Source organism: Lonchura striata, chromosome Z, assembly GCF_046129695.1.
Source record: "Lonchura striata isolate bLonStr1 chromosome Z, bLonStr1.mat, whole genome shotgun sequence".
Classification (NCBI taxonomy): Eukaryota; Metazoa; Chordata; class Aves; order Passeriformes; family Estrildidae; genus Lonchura; species Lonchura striata.
In genome coordinates this window covers 1,514,128-1,527,441 of record NC_134642.1, presented here as the reverse complement: position 1 = coordinate 1,527,441, position 13,314 = coordinate 1,514,128, and the positions used below count along the sequence as shown (strand labels likewise).

At 49.6% G+C, this 13,314-nt stretch overlaps 1 protein-coding gene across 1 annotated transcript; it reads left to right on the top strand.

Annotated features, from left to right (window-relative positions):
* Nucleotides 1-463: 463 nt before the first annotated feature.
* On the top strand, nt 464-10,493 carry LIPG (lipase G, endothelial type). Its single transcript, XM_021545521.3, has 10 exons — nt 464-742; nt 849-1,021; nt 2,010-2,189; nt 2,774-2,885; nt 4,005-4,229; nt 4,636-4,878; nt 5,292-5,412; nt 5,991-6,209; nt 7,266-7,358; nt 8,922-10,493. The coding sequence occupies exons 1-10, from the start codon at nt 655-657 to the stop codon at nt 8,941-8,943; spliced, it is 1,476 nt and encodes a 491-aa protein (XP_021401196.2). The 5' UTR covers nt 464-654; the 3' UTR covers nt 8,944-10,493.
* The last annotated feature ends 2,821 nt before the right edge of the window (nt 10,494-13,314 follow it).

Below are 13,314 nucleotides of genomic sequence, written 5' to 3'. Positions count from 1 at the left end.
GCGCCCCTCGGGGTCCCTGTGACCCCACCGAGCCCCCCACATGTCCCCTGTGCCCCTCGGGGTCCCTGTGTCCCCCACATGTCCCCTGTGTCCCTCGGGGTCCCAGTGACCCCACCGAGCCCCCCACATGTCCCCCGTGCCCCTCGGGGTCCCTGTGTCCCCCACATGTCCCCCGTGCCCCTCGGGGTCCCTGTGTCCCCCACATGTCCCCTGTGCCCCTCGGGGTCCCTGTGACCCCACCGAGCCCCCCACATGTCCCCCGTGCCCCTCGGGGTCCCTGTGTCCCCCACATGTCCCCCACATGTCCCCCGTGCCCCTCGGGGTCCCTGTGTCCCCCACATGTCCCCCGCGCCCCTCGCGGTTCCAGCTTTGGGGACCCCCGTGGCCCCGCCCCCTCTGGGCGTGGCCTCCCATTCATGCCATCCGTGACGTCAGGAAGGCGTGACCAATCGGAGCGGCGCGCTGGCCCCGCCCCGCCATGGTGCCACTGTTAAAGCGGCGCCGCCGCCGCCGGCGCGCGTGTGTCCGTCGGTCCGTCCGTCCACCCATCCATCCGTCCATCCATCCATCCATCCATCCGTCCGTCCATCCATCCACCCATCCTTTCCTTCCTTCTCTGCTCCAGCCCTCCCTGTCCGGCCGCCCTCCCGAGCCATGAGGAGGCTCTTCCTCCTGCTGTGCAGCGCCGTGTCCTGGTGCATCGCGGCGCGGGGCGCGGAGGCGGCGCTGCCCGCGGCTGGAGGTGGGTGAGCGCGGTGCCACGCGGGACCGGCGGAGCCGCCGGTCCCCCCGCGGGGCAGGCGGGCTCCGAGGCGCTTTGCTGACCCTTCTCTCCCGCTGGCTCGCAGATGGCAGCGCGGAGCGTGTGCCGGCGCAGAAGGCGAGGGTGAAGTTCGGTCTGCGCTCCTCGCCGGGCGCCGGTGAGGATGGTTGCACGCTCGCCATCGGCCAGCACCAGTGCTTGGAGGACTGCAAGTTCAACGTGACAGCTAAAACCTTCTTCATCATTCACGGCTGGACGGTAAGTGTGAAGAATCCTGGGCAATGCTTAGTCTGCCCACTCAGAGAGAACAAACTGCCCTGTAAATGTGCTGTGTCTCCAGAATATTTATTTTCAGGAATTTCTGTGACTGCCTCATCCCTGAAGGTGTTCAAGGCTGGGCTGGATGGCACTTTGAACAACCTGGTCTAGTGGAAGATGTCTCTGTCGATGGCAGGGGAGTTCAAACTTGATAATCTTTAAGGTCTTTTTCCTACCCAAACCATTTTAGAATTCTATGACTACAGGAATTTGGGAAAACTTTTCATGTTCTGAGCACAATGGTCTCTTAAAAGATGCACCTCTATTGAGATTGCTGGAGCAAAGTGTTCGGGGTCAGGCTTAGAAACTCTGAAATCACCCAACTCATTCATAATTGCTCAAGATCACTTCCTAGCTGTATAATGTGAACATGGCACTAAAATCCAACTGACTGACCACTATGAATGTGACACTTGACTTGACAGGCATGTGTGTAGCCCTTCTGTAATCATAGCTGAGTGCCCAGTCCTGACGTCTGCTATGTGCACTCCTTGATAAAGAAGCAAGAGGGCACACAGACTTTATCAAGGTTTTAATTCTAAATTTGATGAGGCTGAGTGTGTGGCACAAGGGCTTATCAGCTCTGCCAGGGCTTATGCAAACCGCACTGCCAGGTCTGGTGAATAATTTTGCAATCCATCAGAATTTCTGAAACTCTTGAGAAAAAGTGTGATAAGGTGGCACGTAACGAATGCCTCTCCCTTCTGCCCTAGAAGGCAACTGGGTAATTACAGCCAGAGTCTCTCAAAACCTGTTTTTCTTACTCCATTGCATGCATGCTCTTACTGCGTTGCTGAGAGGTAGTGGGGCTTGCAGAGGAGCAGCATGCAGCTGGAGCAGCAAATGTAAATGCCATGCAAATAACGAGACTGTGGATGTGTCTTCTTGGTCCTGCAAGCTGGAAACTGACACCTGAATCTCTTTCTAGATGAGTGGCATGTTCGAAACCTGGCTTGACAGCTTGGTGTCCGCTCTGCGGGAGAGGGAGAAGGATGCCAACGTGGTCGTGGTGGACTGGCTTTCTCTTGCCCACCAGCTCTACACCGATGCCGTGAACAACACGCAGATTGTTGGAAAAACCATAGCGAGGTTGCTTGACTGGTTACAGGTAGTGCAAGCTGAGAGCAGCCTCTGTTGTAATGCTCGCTGAGGGACTGTTGCACAAGGCTGCAGAGCGTTCAGCAGCAGGGCAGGCTGTGCTGAAACACCCAGCCCAGGGCTTGGCCAGGCGAAGGCTCATAGCTGCAGTGCTGCTGCCCTGCCTCCTGGAGATGCTGCCTTGCAGCGTGCTTGGGTCAGTGGTGCTGAAGTGCATTCAGGTTTGGGAGTGCTGCCTGAGCAATGTGGGCTCGGGAGTTGGGTGTTCAGAGCCAGCACTGGCCCGGCAGGAGGGCAGGGAAAGAGGAGAGCTCCATGGTGCTGCACTTGGCACCTGAGGCCAGGGCAGCTCCCACGGGAAAGTTTTAATCTTGGTGATAAAGAATATCACAATCGGGGCTGGAAAACGGGTAAGCCACGAGTGCCATCCAAACCGTTCCACTTGTTTTGATGAAATACAAAATGAAACGTCCTTATCTGCTCCCTCCCTCCAATCCCTTCTCAGAACTAGACTTTGTATTCCTGCAGACAGAAGCAGCACCAGCTGCCGTGAAAGAGAGGGGATCAAACTCTCACATTTTCTTTCCCTTGCAGGAAAACCCCTTGTTCAAGCTTGAGAATGTCCACCTGATTGGGTACAGCCTGGGTGCCCATGTGGCTGGCTTTGCTGGTAACCACGTCCATGGCACTATAGGCAGAATTACAGGCAAGTGGCTTTTTAAGCAGTTTCTCCCCTGTCCTTCCTGGAAGTGAGTTTCTTGTGTTGCTACAATGTTGTCTTGGTGTTTTTCTTCCAGAAATGATAAGTTTTCTACTTGGGGCAGCAGTGGAAAGCACAGTTCTCTTCACATCAGTTATAGCAAGGCTTCGGTGAAAAAACTTTACCCAGGACAAACTCGTCCTGGCTTTGTTTAAATTTAAATGCGGGTTCAAAACAAGCCCAGCTCAAGCTCTTACTATCCAAATGCTATTCCTCTGGGTGATAGTGTTTTTGTAATTATAGCTTATAAGCTAATGGAAGTGAGAGCTATTGGGTGCTGTTTGTCCCAGAGGATGTCTGATTAAAAAAAAAAAAAAAAAAAAAAAAAAAATCAAGTCTAATCAAGTCATTCTGGAAATATCTGAAGAGTTTGCTTCCAGCTCCAGAGGAAAGCTGATTTCAATATGTGAGAACTTAGGGCATAGTACAAGGAGTTACATTAAGGATTTATATGTGACCCTGGGAGTGAGAATTGCACACAGCCTAGCAATAAATACCTGTATTTAGTTAATTGAGGAAAAAAAAAATCACCTAACAGTCAAGTGGTAGAAATGCTCTGGAGTACAGCTTCTGGTCAGGGGTGAGGCTCAGGGGTTAACAGAGCATTCCCAAACCCATCATGGGATCTCAGATGCAGGTATTTCTTGGCTGCTGCTTAAATTGTTAGTCCCTTCATATGTGCAGCCTGAAAACAGACTGAATGTCACTGAGACAGCTTTGGCCTGCCAGCTGTCCCTGGGGTGTTAAACCTCCTCTGGTGTTTGGAGCTGTCTCTTGAATCATCTCTTCACCATCACCTGGTGAAGGCTCTTTGCTTCCAACAGGCAATCTGATCATGGTGCTGCTATTGGGTTGTATTGTCCCAAAAGTGGAGTGAGACACCTTTATTTGGTTCCTCAGTGAGCCTGTGGTGAAGACATCTTGAGGGACACTACCAACAATGAGGCTGGGACTGTCTGTGTATCAGCTGGTGAGGAGACTTGCCAGCAGCAGGTTTCTGGCCATATTCTGTATGAAACAGCCCAATTTCTTACCTGGCCCGTTGTGTTCTGTCTCTGACTTCAGGCTTGGATCCTGCCGGCCCCATGTTTGAAGGAGTGGACCCCAGCAGGCGCCTCTCCCCTGATGATGCCAACTTTGTGGATGTCCTTCACACCTACACCAGGGAAACACTGGGTGTTAGCATTGGGATCCAGATGCCTGTGGGACACCTTGACATCTACCCCAACGGGGGAGACTTCCAGCCTGGTTGTGGCCTAAGTGATGTCTTGGGAGCCATTGCCTATGGGAGTAAGTTCTCTTTACCTTTTGCCTGTGGTCAAAAGCATAGACTTCTCACATACAGACTTGGGTTGATGGAAAGAAAACTATTTTGTCCTTCTAAACTGTCTGTACTTCTGGAGATAGTTGCTAGAAATTATAGATGCTTTTAACAATGAAGCACATTCCCATCCCAACACCTGATCATAGTCTATGGTCTTATGCTGGGACTAGGATCCTCTTAAAGCTCTTAATGGGAGGGACTAAATGAGCATCTCCCACTGATCTCCTGAATTGCTGCTGTTGGAAAACTATTCAAGTTTGGCCTGCTCAGCTCATACCGGGCTGCAGAAAGGGGTAGCTCACTTTATCTTATGGGCTACTGGGGAGACAGCTGCTTAAATCAAGTGTATCCCTTACAACTCTGCTTCTCTAGCAATTGGAGAAGTTGTAAAATGCGAGCACGAGCGGTCTGTGCACCTCTTCGTGGACTCCCTGGTGAACCAGGACAAGCAGAGCTTCGCGTTTCAGTGCACCGATTCCAGCCGCTTCAAGAAGGGAATCTGCCTGAGCTGCCGCAAGAACCGCTGCAACGGCATCGGCTACAACGCCCGCAGGATCCGGCACAAGAGGAACAGCAAGATGTACCTGAAAACCAGGGCTGACATGCCCTTCAAAGGTACGCTTCCCCTCCCAGGAGGAGCACAGCCTCCCAGAGTCGGTGCTGGGAAGGAGGCAGAGGTGGAGGAGCAGCATCTCCCCAGAGCCGTGCTCTGCCATCACTGTGCTCCTTCCTCTCTGCAGAATCCACCCGCAACAACACTCTGCCCTCTGAGCAGGGCTGTGCTTCACCTGCAAAACTCAGCCTCAGAGCAATGTAAGGTCTGGGGAGCTGTCCTCAGGGTGGGCCGGCTGCTGGTGTTGTGTAAAACTCAAATTTGTAATCAGTAAGGGCAGGAAAAAGTGATCAGCGCTGCCTCACTAAATGAAGGGTCTGGTCTTTGCTAGCTAGCACTATTTCACACAGAGCAGTGCTGAGCAACATTTCCTTTTGCACAGCTGGTTCCATCTCTGCTCTCTCTTTCTCTCCAGTCTACCACTACCAGATGAAAATGCACGTCTTCAGCTATAAGGGCCTGGGAGAGGTTGATCCCACCTTCTCTGTCACTCTCCATGGCACCAATGGAGACTCTGAGCCCCTCTCCTTAGAAATGTAAGTAATCTGCCATTTGTGTTTTTACCCAAGTATGAAGGTCACAGGGACTACACAGGATGGCAGAATTCTTTTTCTTCTGCTAACACTGGCATTGCATCCCAGCCTAGAAGCCTCACTTCATCATCTTTCCAAAAAGCTTTTCATTCAGTAGCTTAATTATAATTTATTACTGGATGAATTGAGAACACTTTAATGTGCCCAGTCCCCTGTTAGCCTTCATGGCTCATTGCTTTTTCGTGTGTGTGGTTTATTTGGTTGGTTGGTTTGTTTTTGCCCCCTGCCATTTGGACGTAGTCTGAAATGTCTCTGGAGGCACTGCTGACCTCATTTAGCCTCTCCCAAAAGAAAGACCAGGCACAAAACCCACCTTTAAGCTATGGAAGCTAAGTACACATTGTGTTGTGTGGAACCAGCTATCTGAGCTCCCGTCGGTGTAATCAGTAATTAACTGGTGACAGTTGAATGTGCAGCACTTGATAAGCTGCAGGGGCTCTGTTAAACTCCTGGCATGGAGCAAAGGAGCATCTGGCATGCTTCTATGAGGAAAAAATGCCAAGTCTCTGCCTCTCTTCCAGGCTTGATCTAATTGGCCTAAATGCTACGAACACCTTCCTGGTCTATACTGAAGAGGACATGGGTGAACTTCTGAAAATAAAGCTCACCTGGGAAGGGACATCTCAGTCGTGGTATGATCTGTGGAAAGAGCTGAGGAGCTACTGGTACAGGCCTGTGAATTCCTCTCAGGAGCTCCACATCAGACGAATACGTGTGAAATCTGGGGAAACACAACTGAGGTAATAATTGTCCTAGGCTGCATGTGAACTGCCCTGAAACTTCAACCCAGAGCTGAGAAAAAAAAAGGCAGTGCTTTGAATCTTGAGTTGGTATCCAGGATGGTCCCCAGTTGGTATCCTGAGCTGCTTTCCTTTTTGGTGTCACCAGCTATTGCTCTCTCGTGGTGTAGGAGAGCAGGTTACTGTCCAGCACTGCAAACAGGCTTTAAGCAAAACTGGTCATCACAGAGCAGATTTGGGGTATTCTTATGCTTTATTTTGATACTGTGGGATCCACTGGGGACTAAATTAATGTGCTTCAAGCTGGTTTAGATTGTACATGTAGCGTTAAAGTACTGAGCACCAAAAGTACTGAAACATGGATGGTCATGGCTATTATTTACAGGCTTAATATGCTGGTTTGGCACAACCAGCAGGACCTAAAACTGCAACCAGTAACATGGTGACACCAACCCCTCAAGCACTGCATTGTTAATTCTGGAATCTGGCGGTGGGGCTGGATTTTTAAGGGCCTTTCCAAATCCAGCCCATACCCCTGGAACATAGAATTGACCATAAAATTCTAGTGGAAGGTTCTCTACCATGGCAGGGATGATTTTTAAGGTCCCATCCCAACCAAACCATTCTCTGATTTTATGATTCTCTGCAAATGGAAAGTTACCTGAGCATCCAAAAATTGTTAAAATTCCCAGGCATGTAGCACAGTACTCCCATGTCTTCTGTTAATGTTGTTCTGAAGGTAACCCAGATGTGTCAAAATCTGACAATTTCCCACATTTCTCAGTGCTTTAAATAAGCATCACCTGTCATCTGTAAGGTACTTTGCATCCTGGTGTCTATGAAACATAGGGGTAGTAGAAGCAAAGATCCCCAGGTAAAATATTGAAGCAGAAAATAAAACAGCGACTCAAGGGGGTGATGGTGTATAAGATGTTCTGTGGGATGGTTGTCTAATTAAATAACTTGTCCTAGAGTAATCTTGCAGTCCTTGTTACTTGTTAGTTGCTAAGCAAGGAGACAACAAGTGCCTTGACTTCTGATTCCTCCTCTTCCTAGGTTTGCTTTCTGTGTGGAAGACTCCCAGCTAACCAGTATATCTCCTGGCAAAGAGCTCTGGTTTGTGAAGTGCACAGAGGAATGGCAGAAAAGGTATGGAAATCAGTCAAGAGAAAGTCTGTATGATGCATGTGGCTTGGCTGGGATAAGTGGAACCTTCTTTTTGTGTTTTTGGACTCCTGATAGCTCTTTTTCTTTCAAAAAATATAAGAAACCCTAGCCTAAGATTCACAGCTATCAGACTTAACTTTCATGTATGCCATATCTACTGCTAAGTAGGTGATATTATTCTTCTTTCTGACCTTGGATTGTCATCTTGTACCTTTGCATGTTTACTGCACAATGGGTATATCACTGTCCTTGCTCCTAATTGTGGTAGGTGCTAAACTAAGGTGCCACCAATGCCCCAGATCTGTGCAATAGTGGAAAGGTAACTCAGAGTCATTTATTAAGTGCCCTGTAAAACAGGGGGAAGCTGGGAGAAGTGCAGGGCATTGCCTCAAATTCTGGTGGAAGACCTTGGGCTGCCAAGAAATCACCTGGTTAAAGTTTGAGCTCAACTGCATGAGGAAGACTCAAGCGAGGACTTGCCATGGTGCTACAGCCCTGACTCCTGCAGCTTCCTCTCCAGGCCTGCTGATCTCCCCCGGTTCAGGAGAGTGCTGACTGACACTGCCAAAGCAGCTCAACCTTGCCTAACCTCTAGGGAATTTCCCTGACACAAGGACACCCCTCAGAGCATGACTTCCAGAAAGTCTGGTCCCAGCAGTGGCAACCTGATTGCCTCTGGTCATGTTTTGAATGAATTCCTGTTCATTTGACTAAATGATACTTTCCTTTGGATTCAGCCCAGCCTTTTGCCCTCTCTTAAATTTCAGTTTGTAGACTTGGAGCTTTGTCACTTCTAATCCAGAGGACAAAGTGCTTGCTAGGGCTAGCAGAGCCTTGTGGAAGTCGAGCTTTGCACAGCCTTCCTGGGCAGCAGAACTCAGCTCAGAAATGCAAGCTGGTCTCATTCCAGGTTTGGCAGAAACCAGCAAGCTGTGCTATCCACGGTAGTAAACAATTCTGTGAATGAAACTCCTGTGCAAGAACTTGTTGCTCTGCCATGAGTCTCAAAAGATCGAGTAAACATTCCTGCAGGTACAATAAAAGGCTGTTTTGATATGCTACTTGGTAACCCCCCATAAAACTGAATTGCTGGCAGATGTGCCCTTCCTGCTTTCTCGTGCAGTGCAGCTTGTGCATGAGGCAGAGGAGCTGAGCTCAGTTCCAGCACACCATTTTTTCTAGGAAATGAGCCTTCCTTCCAGAAATCATGAGTGATTACTTGTTGTTCGGCTGTTTCTGCCAAGTCAGTGCAATGTTATAGCTTCCTCCTTAGAGATTGAGTCTGCAAACATCTGTCCATCCCAAATGGAGCTGCACAGGCAGGGTCTAGCTCAAGCCCTGTAATTTCTGCTTGCAGCCTGCATAATGTCTGCTGCACACTCTCACTGAGTAGCTACTGGGCAAAGGGCAGCTTTTGCAGAATAAAACACCAGCCTGTGCTGTCCAAACCTGTTCTTGGCATTCCATGAGTTCTTAGAAATCCTTCATTACTCCTATCAATTTCTGCATTTAACTAGGTGTCTTTTTCCTCTCTGTTTTCCCCAGGTCTGTCTCAAATCTGCTCTGAAGGCTTCCTTAAAGACTCACAACCAAGCAACCTAGATGCATGAAGACCACACAGGTGGCAAGATGCTCTGGGAGAAGCCTGGCTTGGTAGCACTTAAAGAAATTAGCTCTTCAGGACAGAACATCTTGAATTGGATGCAAGAAACTGAGGAGCAATTGATGAACTGTGGTCCTAGACCTAGAATAACTAAAACTCTATTTTCCCTTTCCCAAGGAGCCTGGTTTGTGCATTTAACCTTACCATGACCTGTTACACGCTGCATTTTCCCTTCCCTGCTCCCCATTAACCAGGACTATGGATGAGATCTTCACAGACTGAGACCTCAGCAATGATCTTCTGGTCTGCCTGCCAGTGGAGTTGGGAAGACAAATAACCATGCTGACTACCCATCAGACTGTGGGTGACAGAGCTGCCAAGAACAAATTAGCACCTAGGGTAGGGGTTACCACGGTCCTGTAGCACTGTGGGCTGTGGGAAGGTGAGACCAGCACAGGTCAGGTGTGTGGGGTTGTCCAGGGAAGGGCTGGGGATAAGCACAATGCCACTTAACTTCAAATTGTCCTTTGCTTGCCTTAAAAAGAATCTGCTCTGATACTGAAATGTCTATTTGCCTGACATATGGCCCGATGAGAAGGCAGAGCTCTGTCCTCCCTGTGCCTGGGGCAGGACGTGGTGCAGGTGGTGGTGGCAGCTGCTCCTCACTGCGTGGTCAGTGTCCCCAGTGGGGCTGTCCTGGGGATCTCCTTTTAAGGGGCAGAGAGAAGCTGCCCCTGTTCTGACCACAGGAATGGAGGAAGGCAAAACACCATGCTGCCTCAGGAGAGCTTTGCACCACTCCTTTTAACCTCTGAGAATGTGCTCCCCTCTGCTCAGGAGCTGTTGTAGTACCAATGCCTAATTGAGACCTTATTTTTCAGTGCCAAACATCCTGCCCTCAATTGTCACAACACCCCAGCTGGATTCCTTGGTCCCAGGTGATCTTGGCTTGGCTTTGAGTTGGACAGACTCCGCAGCTGTCCTGTTTGCTACAGCAGATTGGGCCTTTGTCAGTTGGTTAGCTGGTGAAATAAGTTTTGTTTTGGTTGCTTGCTTTTTTCTTTTATTGCTTTTCCCTTTTTTTTTTTTTTTTTTTTCCTTTTTCTGGAAGGAGAATTGGTATAGCCACCCTTGAGCTTTTGGCTTGCAGAAAGTCAATCTCAAAAATGGTGGTGCACTGAGTTCTGAAGTCTTAGCAAGTCCTTTTGAAGCCTGCAAATCTCTTCAGTTTTTGTAGAACTTCATTCCAACCAAAGCAAGCACATTTGGGGATATTTTTTTCATGGTTTTATGCAAAGACTTTGAAAACGGAAGCCTTTGGTAAGTATCGGTGAGTTGTTGCCATGCCATACTTAGAGAAGTTTCAAAGCCCTATTTGTATATTGTGGTTTTTGTATGACTTAAAGCATAATTTATTTCTCATATTGTACATATGTAAAATTTAAAACATTTTGGTTTTGAGTAGCAGTTTTTATGAGCCTTGAGATCAAAAATAAAGGGCTTTGTAAAAATCAGTGAGGTCTTATTATTGATCACAGAATCACTTAGGTTGGAAAGACCCTCCAAGAACACTGATCCAACCCTGCCCCCAGCACTACCAAGAGCATCACTGAGCCCTGGCCCCAAGTGCCACATCCACACACCTCCAGGTACAGGGACTACACCACCACCCTGGGCAGCTGTGCCAGGGCAAGACAGTCCTTTCCATGAAGAAATTTTCCCTAATTTCGAGCCCAAACTTCTCCTGGCCCAGCCTGAGGCCATTCCCTCTCCTCTCGTCCCTGTTCCCTGGGAGCAGAAACCAACCCCCCTGGCTGTCCCCTCCTGTCAGGAGCTGTGCAGAGCAGTCTACCAAAAGCTTTGACATCCCTTGCCAGAACAGTTATGACAGCTGTTCCTCCCTGCACTGAGACCTTCAGCCAGGTACGCACCCTCCTTCCTCCTCCTTCCCAGCTCCTCTGTGTGGCCAAGTCCAAGCTGTTCTCTCCATGCTCCCACCACTGAGGGCCTTCGGGAATGGGGCAAAGTCACTCTGGATCTACAAGTGCCCTGTAGAGATGCTCCTCACAAAACATTAGGAGATGGGGGGATATGGAGCTGCTGCCAGGCTGGACCCCCTCTGCTCTGGAGCCAGCCTGGCAGAGCTGGGGCTGTTCCCCTGCACAAGAGAAGCTCCAGGGAGAGCTCAGAGCCCCTGCCAGGGCCTCAAGGGGCTCCAGGAGAGCTGCACAGGGACTGGGGACAAGGCAGGCAGGGACAGCACACAGGGAATGGCTCCCACTGCCAGAGGGCAGGCACAGATGGGAGATTGGGAATTGGGAATTGCTGGCTGGGAGGGTGGGCAGGCCCTGGCACAGGGTGCCCAGAGCAGCTGTGGCTGCCCCTGGATCCCTGGAAGTGTCCAAGGCCAGGCTGGATGAAGCTTGGAGCAACCTGGGACAGTGGAAGTTATCCCTGCCCATGGCAGGGTGGGACTGGATGGGCTTTAAGGTCCTTTCAAGCCAAACCCTTCTGTGGTTACAGGTTTATTTCAGTTTTAGCTCAGCAGTGAGGACATGATTTCAACAGTACCAGTACCATAATCTTTTTTCAGCAGAGTGAGCATCAGAAAATCAAAATCCTTCTCCGGTTTGCAGTAGAGGGATTTTCTGGCTTCCCCTTCCCCACAGGGACCATAAGCCACATTCAGCAGGGAGCTCTACCAAAACCATTAACCTTTCCTTGCCGTACTTCTTTCTTTCAGACATGGCAATACCATTGCTGCTTTTGGCTGGGCAACAGCAGAATTTTGTGTTACTTTCTATGGTTGCAGTGAGCACAGCGGGCTCTGGAAAGACCATTGCTGCTGTTCCAGGCCAGTCAGGACAAGTTCAATCTCCCTCTTTTCCTTTGATTTCTTCCATTAATTATTTTTTCCTCCATTAAATGTCACTTATATTTTGCCTGAAATTATTCACCTTTGCCTGACTTTATTAACAAACCCATTGGTGATCACATCTAAGGAAACTTACCCAAATCTAATCAGTAACTGAGTTTTCCCAGCTTTTCCCAGCAACCACACCACTGAATTTAAAGGGAAGCCTCTTATTGTTCTCTGCCTGTGCCTGACACAAATTGAGGCACAAATCCAGCAGCAGCAGAAGGACTTTGCAAACATAGTAAATACCTCTGAGCTAAGGAAGATTTGCATGAAATTACTTAGTTAACCTTTCCCTATGGAAAGCTCAGCACTGCCTGTCTGTAAGGAAAACTACCTCGGTGGATTTGGCAGAGAGCTATATGGTACTTGTAGGGCCCCTGATTGTTCTGCACCCCAGAGCTGGAGCTGTTTTCTGATGTGTTCCTGTGCACATCAGGGGCTCCCTTCCACCCTCTGAAACGAGTGTGTGGGGGGAACAAGCACCAGAAGTCATTCCAGATATCTGGAACTCATTTTTTGGCTGCTACCCCGTGGACACAGCTGCAGCATAAGAGCTGGTGCCTCTTGCAGGGTGAGTCTCCTGCAAGGACAAGCAGGAGCTGGCCCTAAAGGAAATGGGAGAATACAAGCTCACAAGAGAGGAGAAATAGACTGCAGCTCTTTCACATCTGTGGGCATCCTCTTCAGGTGTCTAGCCCTTCACACACACCAAATGTTAGCTCCCAAATGCATCGCTCCTGCTGCTCCACACCTTGAGGGATCACACCTGCTGGCACACCAAGATCCCTGCATGGCTCCCCTAGCTGGGAGCTCGGTTGTGATTAGACAAGTGAGAAAACAAAGAGAAGAGGGTATTTTTTTTTACGTTTTCAATGAATTTAGATTTTTTTTTTTTTTTAACCTCTAAGGAATTTAGGCCTGGCAGAGTAGACACAACCCAAATCAGTGCCAGGCAGGGCTGAGGTTGGACAACTGTGCCCCCAGCTGCCTGGCACCCCTCCCCCAGGTTTCCTTGGGGTCACTTTTTCACAGCCACTGCATTCAGCCCCTAGAGTTGGGTCCCCACAAAGGTCAGGCTGTTCTCTGAAGAACAATAGGACCGGCATGGGGAATGCTTTATAACCTTCCTCAACCCCCATCCAGGGCTGCCCCAGCCTCACAAGCAGCAGCAGCTGAGCACTGTTTCACCGATTACCATAAAATCAGAGCACCATAGAATCCCAAAATGGTTTGGGTTGGGAGCTTAAACTCCATCTCATTCCAAACCCCTGCCACTGGAGGCATCTCTAGAGACACCTTCCACTGTCCCAGGCTGCTCCAAGCCTCATCCAGCCTGGCCTGGGACACTTCCAGGGATCCAGGGACAGCCACAGCTGCTCTGGGCACCCTGTGCCAGGGCCTGCCCACCCTCCCAG